The following is a 14,585-nucleotide window of genomic DNA, read 5'->3' as shown; positions in this document are numbered from 1 at the left end:
TTAAACATACCTTTGGAATTAGGCTATTACTGAGGTAGTCACCTTAGATCATTCATGGAGCTAAGGGAAACAAACTTTTTTTCTATGGGGAGAGACGGAAGGGTTTCTTTTCTCTCTCCCTGAAGAACAGACATTTGCTTTTCTTACATGGGGCAGGAACCTGACCCGAAATATTCTGCTCAAGGCTTAGCCGGAAGTATGCATATTCCTAAAAGATGCTTCCAAGGGGCTGGTTACAGTTTGCAATGGACATAGTGAAAGCCTGGTTTATTTTCAATAGCAGGGGGAACAGAGGACCCATAAGGTTAAACATATCCTAATCCTTCCATAATTCTGATTCTCATATACCATTATTTGTATTATCGTAGCCCCTATGAGTCCCACTCATGGACAAGGACCCCACTGTACTAGGCACTGTATAAACAGAACAAAAAGATGGCCTTTGTCCCAAATAGCAAAATCATCATAGTGTGGACCTGAAATTACTTGTACAAACCTTCCAGCTAGTTCTTTATCTAGGTATTTGGCCGCCAGTCTTGCCCCATAAACCTCAGCCTGAAGCACAGCTATGTGTCGACGAAGTGCCTCATTTTCCTTCCTCAGTAACTTCACCTCCGCTTCAAGTTGAGCTTCTTTCACCTTTTCTTTCTTGTTGGCTTCAAGCTCTCTCTCCTAAAAAAAAATAAATAAAAACTACCCATTTTTTTCTTAAAGTCATTTCAGGAACAGTGCTAAACGTTTCTGCAAATAAACATGCAATAACTGCAGCATTACATAATGCATTACTCCCTCTAGAAAGTATTGTGGTATTGAAGCTATAGTTCCTTTATTATAAAGACTCTTACAAAAGAGCCACAAAATTGTCTTACATTGGGATTAACTTTCCTTACATCATAGGATCCTTTTCCTTTAAATAAAGGACGTAGGGGAAGGTTTCAAAAGGCACAAAGGACAATTATATGCTTAACTCTATAGAAAGTAAGTAGAAGCCAGGCACCTAATTCCTATTTGTGCCTTTGAAAATCTCTCCCCTAAACACCACCAATACTAAAGACGTCTAGACAAAACACTATGTAATACAGTCATCAATTTAAAACAAAAATTAAAAATAAAATTAGTTATCACTTCATCAACAAATTATGCCTTACATCAAATTACCTTTATGCTATCAAATGTGTGGTAAATTTAAGAGATAGTCAAACAAGGCCTTTAAAATATATGCCAAACACACACAGGTGACGATATCTATGTGATGGTATCTCTGAAAGGAACTGGTTGTCATGCTTGCCAGGGTTAAGACCTGCCTACTTTTGGAAATTATTTGGAGTTTAATTTCCAATGGCAGTAATATGCTACATATTAATTTACTATTTGTTATTTATATTGTTGTAGTACACAGAAGCCCTAGTCATAGATCGAAACCCCACTATGCTAGCACTCAACAAACACAAAACTAAAATACAGTCCCTGCCCCAAGGAGTTTACAATCTAAGTAGAAGACAAGAGACAAAAGATGGATTTAGGCAGATGGGGAATACAAGGAAACAATGAGACAATATTGGTCAGGGTGACAGGACTGCTGGTATACAGACGATTGCCTAACTGTTGTCAAGCTTTTTGTAAGCATCATGGCAAAGGAACTTTGAGGATGTTTACAGGGAGTACTTCCCAAGCTTGCGGGGCAGTATGCAAGAAAGCACATAGTGCTTATTTGAAAATATAATAAGTGGGTGATGGAGGCTGACATCATGGGCCAATCAGAGGTGGATGTCGACAACTCAATACCTAATGAAAGATGATAGGTAGGCTGGGGATTGACTGTGAAGGGCTTTGAAAGTGAATACATGCAGCTTATGTTTGATGCAATAGAGAAGGGGAGCCAGTGGAGGGATGCAAAGAGGGAAGTAACACAGTCAAAGCAATGGCCTAAAAAAATGATATTTGCAACAGTATTCTGAATGGGGCAAGACTGCATTGGTCAAGACCAGAGAAAAGGATTTTGCAGCAATTGAGACAAGAGAGGGTGAGAGCTTTGGCAAGAGTTTCAACTGTGTTGATGGATACAAAAGGTTGGATTTTAAGAGAGGTTATGCAGAAAGAATTGGCAAGGTTTAGATATAGCCTGGATGTGAGGTCTTACAGAGAGGTCCAACTCAAAGATGACACCTTGATTATCGGCCTGAGTGACAGGATGGAGTACTAATTTTGAGCTGTAGCATCAGAGACTTCGTTGAGGGTGGATACAGTGGTGTGCAAGAGGCAGAGCTGGATTGGACAGGGTCTAGGATGGAATTACAAAGAGAAACCCCAGACAGATTGTACATTATAAGCTCAATAAGTTTAGTGATAAAGAGAGATGGGAGATGTGGTAGTAGTTGGAAAGGGAAGTGCGATCAAGGGCAGGAGAGACTACGGTATATTTGTATTGTAAGGGGAAAGAGCCAGAGACAAGCAGAGGTTAAGTTGAAGAGTAAGGTAGAGGAGATCATGAGATGGGATGTGACAGGGTTACAGGGGCAAGTAGGAAGGTTAGAGGAAGAGAGCAGATGAGAATGTTGCTTCACAGTGCAAGAGCAGGAAAAGAAGAAACGGATGCTGGGGGTGATCCAGGGAAGGGGGCTGGCAGGGTGGATCTTGTATGGGAGAGAGGGACAATGACCATATCAGTGGGAAAAAATGGAGGAGAGCAACTAAGCTGTCAGTGCTGATGGATTGGAAGCATGGAAAGGCTGAGTGACAAAGGGTGAGGAGAAGGACTGATGGGTTTTGCTTAAAGACACCAAGTGATGGTCAGAGAGCGGAACTCTGGAAGAGAGAGAGAGAGAGAAAGAGCGAGCGAGCAAGCAGTGTTTAATGAAAACCATGTCAAATGAACAGCCCTTTTGGTGAGTGGGAAAGTTGAACCAGGACTGTGGGTCAAATGAAGATTCAAAGGAAAGGAAACACGCAGTTAAGGGGTCAAACAGATCATCAAAATGGAAACTGAAGTCACCATGCCTATATTACTGGCTAAATTGACACTGCTGCAATCAATGCAGCAATCGATGCAATCGATTTTAGCAGGTCTGGTGAATACACGCTAAGTCAATGGGAGAGCGCTCTCCTGTCAATGTCTGTACTCCACCTCCCCGAGAGGTGGAAGCTATATCAATGGGAGATGCCCTCCCGCCAACATAGCGTGGTATAGACACCACGCTAAGTCAACCTAAGTTACATCAACTTCAGTTACATAACTGCAGTAAGTGTAACTTAGATCGACTTACACCGTTAGTGTAGACCAGTCCTAAGTGTGGAAAACTGGGAGACTAGGAAGAGAGAGAGAGCCTGGACTTGAAATTAGACAGAAAGACTATGTCCAAACTGATCCACAAGTGCCAGCCTCACACAGATCACTTATTTCTCTTGAAAGAAACTTACCAACAGCTGAAAATTAGGTATAGATTAGTTCTACATATTCTTATAGCAAAAGAGACTGTTGGTGGTGCTACCATTTTCATTCAAAATCAGTCAATTAAGATTGGATTCAGGGGTAAACCTCCTCACTGGCTCTTCCAAAATATCCTAAATGTGCCTATTGGTGTCTATGACTTACACAAGCCTGGTAATAAAATCAGCAACAGCATAAAATTAAAAATAACTTGTCTGTCCATTGACTAAAGGGAACATAAAAAGTTTATCATTCCCCTAACCTCTGTCTGCCATTAGATTGTGAATTTTTTTATTCAGGATATGTCTATCTACAAAACACTTAAGCATATAATTGGCAGCAAACATATGGAATTAAATAAAAATCACCCCCCACACACACACACTATTGTTATAAGTGACACCTAAATTTTACTGAAACTGAAACATTAGAGACAAATATTTTTCTCAGTTTATTTACTTTGGCCGTTTGACAGCATTCCGTGTACATTTGGTGTCACCGTTTCCTATGCATGGGCATGTTGTCAATTTCAACTGCTGTTCATACGGATCTTTCATCCAGCAAGAGAGAGAAATGGCCTGGTAAAACCACTTCTTTCAGGGGGACTCACGGATAAGCGTTGTACCTGAAACTACTTTTAAAAAGTGACTAGACTTCAAGTTGACAGTATTCCTTTAAGATCACAGGTCCTTATCCTGAAAACTGCTCAACATGAAAGGATTTCTGATCATGCAAAGCCCTAATAAAGCCAAAAGGGTCCATGTGAAGGTCCTCACTTGTGGAGCATTCTTGCAGGATTGGTGCCTAAATGTGCAACTTTATGCATAGAATTCAGCAAAAAGACTCAGTATTCCAGATATGATGAGACCTACATTAGTTAGTATGAAAGAGATTTATTTAATATGAGGCTGCTCAATTTTTAATCTTAAGAGTATCTTCTTATCCCTTATCTCTCCATTCCTCAGAATTAAAACAATTATGGAAACTCAAATTACTGTACAATCCTCAATCTAAATGCAGAGAAAATATATAATTATCTTTTCCAAGACTCAGAGCACAGATATGGGCGGTAATTTACTCAACTATGATTGGTATTATTTTAGAGAAAAACTGAAAGATGAAGGCAGATTATGATTACTTACACATAATGGAAAAAAATCATAGCAGAAAGGTAGAACAGTAAAAGGATAGGGTCTACTACATTTACTACTATTTCCTTTGGTAATTTTTTATTGCAATACCTATACAAATTTCACTAAAACGTACATATTTTGTTGTCAGATATTTAAAATACAATTTGATATTGGCATCGATTACACTGGGTTGTAATTATCTGAACATACCCCATACTGGAGAGGTAGGTGAATGATTTCTTTGTGAAAAGTATTTGCCTATGTGTAACAGGTTGGTTTTGCCTTTTATCATTTTTTAGTGTGAGTTCATTTGAGAGCGTAGTGCTTGTCTAGTGTTACCTGCAGAGGCGGTGTTGGGGCATTTGATGCTCTGAATAGGGCACACGTCGTGATAGGCATTTATAGGACCCATGGATCTTAAAAGGTGTGTTGTAGAGGGTATTGATCATCATAGCACTGAAGATACGTCTTCAGGTTTTGCATCTATTGTTCTTGCAGAATCTGGTACAGCTTTGAGTTGGTGTGTCCTAGTCTGTGGGGAGCTTGCTTCTGATGATGAGATTGGCGAGGCTGGGAGGTTGTTTGAAGATCAGAACAGAGGGTTCAGGAAAGATTTCTTTCAGCATGTGGTCCCCATCAAATATTGGTTGTAAATGTTTGATGACACCCCATGCGCATTCCTGTGTGGGGAAGAAAAACCCAAACAACCTCACCATCCTACTACCCCATACTGGTACCAATAGAGCAGTGGTCCCCAACCTTTTCATCTGGCGGGCGCCAGACGAAGGACCACTGCAGCGGTGGAGCACCGCCTCTCTATGACGCCGCTTGCTGTCGATAAGTGACGTCGCCGCCAAAATTCGGGGGCGACGCCTCTCGATGACGTCACTTGTCGACGGCAAGCGGCATCATCGAGAGACGTCCCTGCCGAAATGTCACTGAAATTCAGGGACCCCTGCAATAGAGTGTATCATCAGATAATTACAACCCAGGTAATTGATGCTAATGTCAAGTATTTTAAATATCTGAAAACAAAATAATTTTATAACTCTGCTGGACACTAAAAACCATGGACTGAGCTGAGACACCCATTTTATAGTTCACAACAATTTGTAACACACTTGCTGCCTACTAACCCTGCACTGTCTTATGAAACTGATCTGATCTAGGAAGTTAGATGGGTTTTGGCCCAACTGGCTTCCAGCCACAGCTACTGTCATAGTGGCATGGCCATAGACAATTGTCAGAATGCTGAGCTTCCCATATGATGAAGATTAGTATATTTCTCATCTCCTAAATTGCCATGTTATGTAGTTTAATAAGGAGACTGTATTACGCAGTAGCACACCATAGTACATATATTGGCCCCAATCCTTAAATATGACTGAGAAATGCATGGCACAGCTCAGGATGGGGGCATAAAGGTAGTTTTAAATCACCTTTGTGCCACTCCCCATGAACCTCCTGATCCAGAGCTGGGTATATGCTGGGTTGATTCCCAGGTGCAAACTAGAGCAACCTGGCACAAAGCCACAGTCAGCTCAGGGTCAGAAGGACTGGAGGGGAGAGGCGCAAAATACAGTGACAACAATTTTGGCTTAATATTTCCTTTATGTCTCCCAATCGTGAACTACAGCATACACCCTTTCCCAGCTTCACCAAAGGACTGAAGATACCATATGCACTATGTATACTTTTTGTATAATACAGGTTCTGAATTTAAAATAGATAAGTTAGGTAATAAGAACGGCCATATTGGGTCAGACCAATGGTCCATCTAGCCCAGTATCCTGTCTCTGACAGTGGCTAGTGCCAGGTGCTTCAGAGGGAATGAACAGAACAGGGGAATTTCAAGTGATCCATTCCCGTTGTCCAGTCCCAGCTTCTGACAGTTGGAGGTTGGGGTTGTGTCCCTGACCATCTTGACAAATAGCCACTGATAGATCTATCCTCTAAATGTGAGGCATAATACTTGCTAGCCTCCCCATTCCAAAGGTTATACACTGGCCTTTGGGCTGGTCTAACTTACTTCCTCCCAATGGTATGGGGCAATTACAGGAATTTCCAGGGTGCAGGGATGCCCTAGCCACATCCCTTATACTGGCTGCAACGAGGGGCATGCCCTTGTTGTATTATGGCAACTCTACCTCAGGGGAGTGTAATAAGCAGGCATGATCTTCATGTAGCCATTAGGCTGGCTTTAGGGTTGCGATGCACTACCAGGATAGCACAAAGGTGCCCCAACACTCCCAAAGATCTGAGCTAGTATATATCTGCTGATTGTACAATTTATTCTCAATTTGTAAGATATGCTATACATATAAAATGTGAGAAAGAGGCCATAGTTTAAGGCTTATGCATGAAGGAACAGATTAAAAATCGAACATTCAATCTTTACTCTGCGTTATGTCGAAAGCTTGTCTCTCTCACCCACAGAAGTTGGTCCAATGAAAGATATTGCTTCACCCATCTTGTCTCTCTAGTATCCTGGGACTGATGCAGCTATAACCCTGCACAGAGCTCTGCATTACCTGACATTTTTGTTTAGTTTCTGAACCCTAACATTATACTACTGGTATTTTTTGCATAGCATTTCCTTGGGTATTTTTGGTTTGGTTTTACTTGAGAAAAGATTAAGCGCTTCTAGAATGTGTAATTTCCTTGATCCAGGGATTTTGGTTTGACAACTCTTAAAAGAAGCTCATAATTCCAACCTTCTGAGTCTCAACTACCACAAGCTAACTTTCTAAAGTGATCTAGAATTTTTAGATCAACTAAAAAACCAATAACAAAATTCTACTGTTCATGTGTGAAGTGATCCACTTTAAATGATTGTAAGTGTAAAGCTATACCATTGATTTTCTTCAAATGTGGCTTATTCCTTATATTCTAATTATATTTACAAAACAAATCAAGTCTGATGTTTCTAACTTGAACCATTGTTCAGATATCTTTGTGAAATATTTCTTTCCAGAAGAAACAAGGAATAGAACTCAAACATACGCAAAAAAAAATTGCTCAAATTTTCCACCCCAAAATTTCTCCTCTGGCCTCTATCAAAGGCTGGAAAATTACATTCTAGAACCAGTTAGTGAGACGAAGTTATATGCAATTGAAAAAGGTGAGGTTAAAATGAAAGTTGGAACTGAACCTTAAACATACACAGTGCTATCCACTGTCCATTCTTTAAGTGGCATTCTAACACTGTCCATTCTTTAAGTGGCATGTAAGAATATACACTTACAATGTTTGGCACTAAAAGGTCACACACTGCATAAAACAATGTTTACCATCACAACAGTGAACGATATTTCCTTACTGCTGTAAAAAAAAAAAAAAAAAAAAAATCATCTAACCACACATTACAGCAAATCATTACAAAATGGCTAATTCTTAACATAAAATGTATTGAGGTAAGATGGAATGACAGGTTAGTGTCCTAATGTGTAAGAATACCTCAGCCTTTTCCCAAATCAGTTATATTTTGCCTATATAAGCAGATATTGTTTTCTAGTGTTTATATCATGACTAATATTCCTTAAAGGAGAAAAATTATGCTTAATATAGACAACATTAAAAATATGAAGTTCTACTCAAGAATAACAGATCTCAATTACTTAACGATTTTTCAATAGATAAAAACAAATGTTTAATAGTAGCTATAAGGTCCATAATTCTATGAAAACAGTGACATTATTTAAACATCTTTAAGTCTATCACTTGCAAAGTTTAAGAGGTGAAAGTCTCAAGTCTGAACCACTACCAAACACACCTCCTTATAAGTACACTACTAAGCTTACATATTTTAGGCACCAGAGGACTGTTAACAAATAGGAAAGTTACATTAAAAACAACACACTCACAAAAAGGGAATTGAGGAGAGAGGGGAATGTATGAAAACTGATATATTACCAGAGAAAATTGATAATGTACAAAAATTATTGCTCATAACATGCTGGATATTGTTATTTTTAAATAAATACTTAAACAGTTTCAGATTTTGTTTCTATGTAGCAAGATCAGACAACCTTCAGAATTTCATAAGTTACCAGGCCCTATCATCCCAAAATAGTTGCAACAACCAGAAACATAAACAAATACAGACATGCACAGGCTTGGGAAAAAAAAGGCACCAAAACTAAAAATTGTCAACAATATCAGATATGTGGCCAACTGGGGGGGGGGGGGGGGCGGCAGCCAGATGTGTTTTTCTAGTCTCAGAGGCCAATATGTATTCTGCCACACAAAATAAAAGCACTGACTTAAATACAGATGAAGGCAACTAGCATACTTACCAACTCATCCACAGAAAGGATAGACTTAAGAAAGAAGAAAACAGTTCCACAATCAGAAAAACTGGCAAACAGTGGCAAAGTGAGCTTCTAGAAAATGCCATAAAATAAATGCAAATATCAGTCTTATTCTGTCAGAACACTATTAAGGAAATGTACTAGGTTTATTGAAGGACACAAAAATAAGTATGGTATTAAACAAAAAAGTTTATTTTGTAGCAATTTCTGCATCAAAGTATGTATTGTAAGGAATAAATCATTACAATTATTTGTTAGAAAATTACATACATTATTTCCTTACGAAACATAAGTACTGGGAAGATCTACAAAAGCTTGAAATACAGTAAGATTGCTATAAAGATTTCCACATTTTGTTGTGGAAAAAATAATTGCTTTTCAAAGAACAACAAATACAGGTTTGCTTCTAAGCCTTTCTGAACCTAAACTAAGGGTTTTACCTGATAGTTAAATTATAATTCAGATTTACATAACATTATAAAATACTTTTCAAGCTATATATTACACATCTGGTATTCAGCCACTGGGACATACGTATGTAAGTAGCAAAAACATATATATAATGCACTGCAAAACAGGAGGAGATACAATTTTGACCAAAGTCACTTTAGTCAAACTCTTATAAAAACTCTTACAAAAAGTACCAAAAGAGCTTTCGTGTCCATGCAGCACAGACAGGCTATTAAAAAACAGATCGTATCTGAAAGGCGCTTGTAGAGTAAACTGCATATAGTCAACTGCTGAGCAACCTTGAATGTTTAAATAGGTTTTCATTCACCAACGTTTTGCATAATTTGGAGTTTGTCAAATATGCATTCATAGTAAGCTGCATATCAACCTTCCCCCATGCTCTAGTTAGAGAAGTTGTATACTCGGCACAGAGGGAGGGAGGTTAACATATGCAGCATTGTATTTTCCAGTAACACATTTTGTTGACAAGGTCTCCCTTCAAAATGCTCCCCTGGCCAGATTCAGACTGATAGAAGGTCACCACTTAAGCTCTTTTTAACCTAAAACTCAGATTTTCAATTTTCGTTGTCATCTAAGTAGCTCCAATTTTGCTTGCTCAAGCTCTTCAACCTTTGTAGTTTCTATAGCTAAAACAGTTTAAAGGACAGTTTCTCGCCACTAAAATTCTATGAAATCCCAGAAGACAGAGTAAAGCAAATTCAAAAGATAAGTCTCACGGTTTATAAGAAAGGGGATGAGGCAAGGCACCATACTGAATGAAGGACAAAATGTCAGCCTAGATTTTTAATGAGTACAGTTTCAACATAGATAAATCCTGAAGCTTGTCTATTTAAAAAAAAACTACCTGAACCAAATAGAAAAATATTATAGTTGTGCACTAAAGCCACAAAAATGTCTGTGTTCATAGTTAAAACTAAGGAGTAAACTTTTGCCATATTGTTTAGGGATTTATATATGTTGAAACTGTACTCATAAGCCTAGATTTTTAATCTTTTGAGTTTGCTTTACTCTGCCTTTGGGATTTCTGTATTTTAATACACATTAAGGTAACAGGAAAACATTCCATGTATGTTGAGGCTTCACAACTTGAACTTGTTTGAGAAACAATTTTCAACATGGTCATAGACAAACATGGCTTATGAGTTGTAAGAGTTATAAAGTGTGTAAACAATGTTCAGAAACCAGGTCAGAGTCCTGCAACTCATATAGCCTATATAGAATGATTTTTATTTTGTTTATTAAAATTCTGTTCATGCTGGACCCTCAAACCATGCTATCTGTGATTAGTAATGAGAAAGAATGTTTCTTGTTTAGATCACCAGTTAAAATCTAGAGTAGGCTAACAGGAAAATAAAATAAAATAAAATAAATAATGGCTATTCGGTGGCATTTGCCAAATAATTTCTCAAAATGTGTTTCACAAATCACCAGTGGTGTATGGAGTCTTTCTTGATGATCTGTTGAATTAAACAAGAAGACTGAGATGGGAGGTGGCCCAGTCTGCAAATATGGAAAAAGGAGGACCACTGAAAAAGTTTCAGTCTTATCTCTAGTAGTTACCCTCACCACAAAAAAACCCCTCCAGGGTGGAATGGAGAGGGAGGAGGAGGAATGGGTGTCTCCTCTTTTTGGCTTCTTTACAATGCAAAAAGAAGTCCTGGTTATTTTTTGTAAGATATACTTACTTTTCAAATTAGAAGTTCAAAGATCTTTTCTACCCCAGGAAAACTCCATGAACCACTGAAGAATAGCAATCTTTACTTCCAAGGAACTTAAACTTGATTGAGAAGAAAAGTGATTTTTACACTGACACTCATTCACACGCTGACTTTATTTAAAATTCTGTTTTTGTTAACACCTAATAAAACACTGAAAAAAGCTATTTAAAAATAACCCACAAGATTCAAACCCCCTTCACCTCTTTAATTAAGAAAACTGCCTATCAACCTCTCTGCATTCTCCAAATAAAACCTTCAACAAAAAATTATATTTCCAATATTTCAAAAGTTAAAACACCAACTCTCAGAGCTTATTTATATTATAAAAACAAAAAAGCACAATCAATTTTTCCCCACTGCAGAACTTTAATACAATTTCTTTGAAATTATTACATATGTATTTCAAAGCAAACAGCCTGCAACCCTGAATATTGATAGACATCCGGTTGGGACTCCTCTTTTTCTCTCTACTGTACTTTTCCAGCTATAGTTGGTTACTAGCTCATCATTTTAGCAGTCTTCACAAGAAATAGTATAAGAAACCTAGGTAACATATACTTGTTTATTTTAAAGCTGGTGTTCAAATAAGTTTGTGCCAGCAACATTAACATTTCACCACTTACACAGTCAAAAAAAAAAAGTGTAGTTTGAACTTTTTCCTTTAATCTAGGATACTCACCAATTTTGCTTTAATTGCCCCAGAATCAACACTCTGGCCAGTCTTGGCATGCAACTGAAGTTGAATGGCATGGAGTTGCAAAAGCTGATCGTGCACCTCTTTTTCCAATACTACGTTCTCAGCCTGAGTTTCTGTCAGTTCAGATTTCAGATCCACCAGCTGCGCCTGGAAGATATCATGATTCCAACAATGAGTGCAATTATTCAAATTTTGTTTCTCATTATTACAATATGGAGTCACATGCTACACTATAAAGGTTTCAGACATACAGGTAAAATAAAGATGGAATTGGATTCTTTCCAAGGGTCTCTCATACCCCTCTAAGGATTCCTCTATTTATAACACATTTTCTTCTCCAACTCTCAGCACACAAACACAACCACTCTTCTGGAGACTGGATGGAACTTCCTTCATAATCCATTACAGGTTAACAACAAAGAAAATGAAGCCTCTGCATAAATTCCTGTATAGTCTCCCATGAATGAAAAGCACATATCCACAGAGACTACACAGATTTCTTCTGATAATGAAATTTTCAAATTATAGGATGAATCACAGCCTCCCTGCCTTCAACAGAAAATATTTGTTGGTAAGGTAAGCCAGGATTTGCCCTAAATGCCAAGAAACCCCGAGTAATTTTTAAAAACTTGTTCTAGGATTAATAGGATTCTACAAAAGAAATCTACTTCTACAATGGTTTTAAAAATCCTTTTCTAAATAAAAAGTTTGTGATTTATTTGCAAAACCGTAACACCCTGTCCAATAAATAGGCATTATTGATGTCTCTGTGGTGGATACTCTACTCTCAAACAGAAAAAATAATAGTTGAACAAGATGTTTAAAAAACAGCATCAGTGAGCAGATTATTTCTTTTTTAAGGTCTTAACATCAAAGAGCACAATATAGCTTCCCTCACAATTTTGCCATAGACCTAGAGAAGCAGGGCTGGGCTTTACCTCCATGACATTTGCCTACAACAGGGCGGTGGGAAGAGGTGTAGGCAAGGGATGTACTGGCCGCGGCTTCCCGCCGCCCCGATTGGCCTGGGATGGTGAAACACAGCCAGTGGGAGCCGCGATCGGCCGAACCTGCTGATGCAGCAGGTAAACAAACTGTCCCGACCCGCCAGGGTGCTTAACCTGGCGAGCCGCGTGCCAGAGGTTGCCGACCCCTGGCCTACACCATACACCTTTTTAATGTATCCTAACTACTAATGTAATAAAAATTATTTTTAAAATATTCTTTTGCATTTTAATTCTAAGACTGAAGTCCTATTTATTCAAAAATAGGTAAATCATAGGTAGTGAAATTTTCATATATTGCTCTACCAATGTCCAGCCACAAATGTTGCACTTGAGCTATAAAATACAATTATAACAGCAGGAGGTTAGTTCATACAATCAATCTATTAAATCCTTGTCTTCTCTGTTCAGACTGCCAATCAGTAAGAATTGTGGCTGATTGGCAATAGGTTCCATGATGTGGACCTAAGTCCTTTGGGAACCATACTGAGATCAAACTCATTCACATATGCCAAACACACAAACTATTTTTTAAAAGTATAAAAACAAATAAATAAATGGCCAGCACATCCCTTGGCCAGCACCGCTTCCCGCAGCCCCCATTGGCCTGGAACGGCGAACCGTGGCAAGTGGGAGCTGCGATCGGCTGAACCTGTGGACGCTGCAGATAAACAAACCGTCCGGCAGATTTCACTAAGGGGCCGCATGCCAAAGGATGCTGATCCCGGCATTATATATTAGTCTTAGTAGCTAGTGCCCTTTATTCATAGCATTGCCAACTCCTACGATATTACGAGACTACTACAGAGAAGCCCATGAGGAAATTAATAATTCTGTATTCAGGGCAGAGTTTGGATAAAGGGCAGTAAATAAGGGTGGGCAGTAAATAAAGCATGACCACACACTGAATGAGAAGAATAACAAATATTAAATAGCTATTGATTTAGTAAGCACTGTTCATCCCAATGAGGTTCTGGGGGAAAATAGTATTTAATCATTGTGATAAATAGTTCAATTTCCCACAACATCTTTGAGAAACTTTATAGAAGTCTATTGCATTGAATGCAAAGTTTATGTATTATTGCAGGAGTGGAGGTAACTTCCCGGGAGGTTCGGAGTGGGGGTGTGTGAGGTGGAGACAGGGTCAATACAAACCTTGGGAAGAGTTATGAGCTTCAAAGGAGTATTTTAAACAATGTGCCCAACAAGAAGGAACTTCTGGGACAAAGTTAAGTGGGTTTCCTATTCAATACCTAGGGAGGTGATTTCAAATTCCTACCTCCAGACCCAACCTTTTGAAGCTACTCCTGAGGAGGGAACCTGTTCCTGGCATCTGAATATCAAAGGCTGAAGCTGTATAAAGGAGAAACTGACTTATTCATGGCTGTTCTTGTTATGAACTTGTAACCATAGAAAGACCTGTGTGGGATCTGAAGGACTGAATGCCTACCAGACCCCTTGTTGGAGCTGGGGGTGATCTCTGATAAGCTAATTATCATTTGTGTAGGTTCTTTTTTTTTTTTTTAATATGTTTTCGCTGTAATGCTTTTACTTTAAGAATAAATGTGCTTGCTTAGAAAGAGTTGAGAGTAAACTATGGTGGGCAATAACACTGTTTATAGCCCCAGTGCAGACACTGGCTGTTTAGGCCACCTGGCTTGCTGGGAATAACACAGTATAAGCAGGGAACTGTGAAGCCTAGAAAAACCCTGGTCAAGAGGGAGAAGGAGACATGGGTCTCCGCCCAAGAGAGGTGACAGCAGGGGAGCCAGAAACTTTTAAGTGGGTGCCCTTGGTGGACCACAGAGGGGGAATACAAGTGCAG

General features: G+C 38.8%; 1 protein-coding gene across 1 annotated transcript in view; it reads right to left on the bottom strand.

Annotated features, from left to right (window-relative positions):
- The window catches only part of GOPC (golgi associated PDZ and coiled-coil motif containing), a 44,600-nt gene that overhangs the window by 11,992 nt on the left and 18,023 nt on the right, over positions 1-14,585 (bottom strand). The window contains exons 2-3 of the mRNA XM_039532039.1: positions 11,739-11,903; positions 497-672 (exon numbers count right to left, since the gene is read on the bottom strand). Coding sequence (XP_039387973.1) covers positions 497-672; positions 11,739-11,903 — 341 coding nt within the window. The remainder of the gene's footprint in view (positions 1-496; positions 673-11,738; positions 11,904-14,585) is intronic.

The sequence above is a fragment of the Mauremys reevesii genome, linkage group 3 (assembly GCF_016161935.1).
Source record: "Mauremys reevesii isolate NIE-2019 linkage group 3, ASM1616193v1, whole genome shotgun sequence".
NCBI lineage: Eukaryota > Metazoa > Chordata > Testudines > Geoemydidae > Mauremys > Mauremys reevesii.
This window is presented reverse-complemented; position numbering and strand designations above follow the sequence as displayed.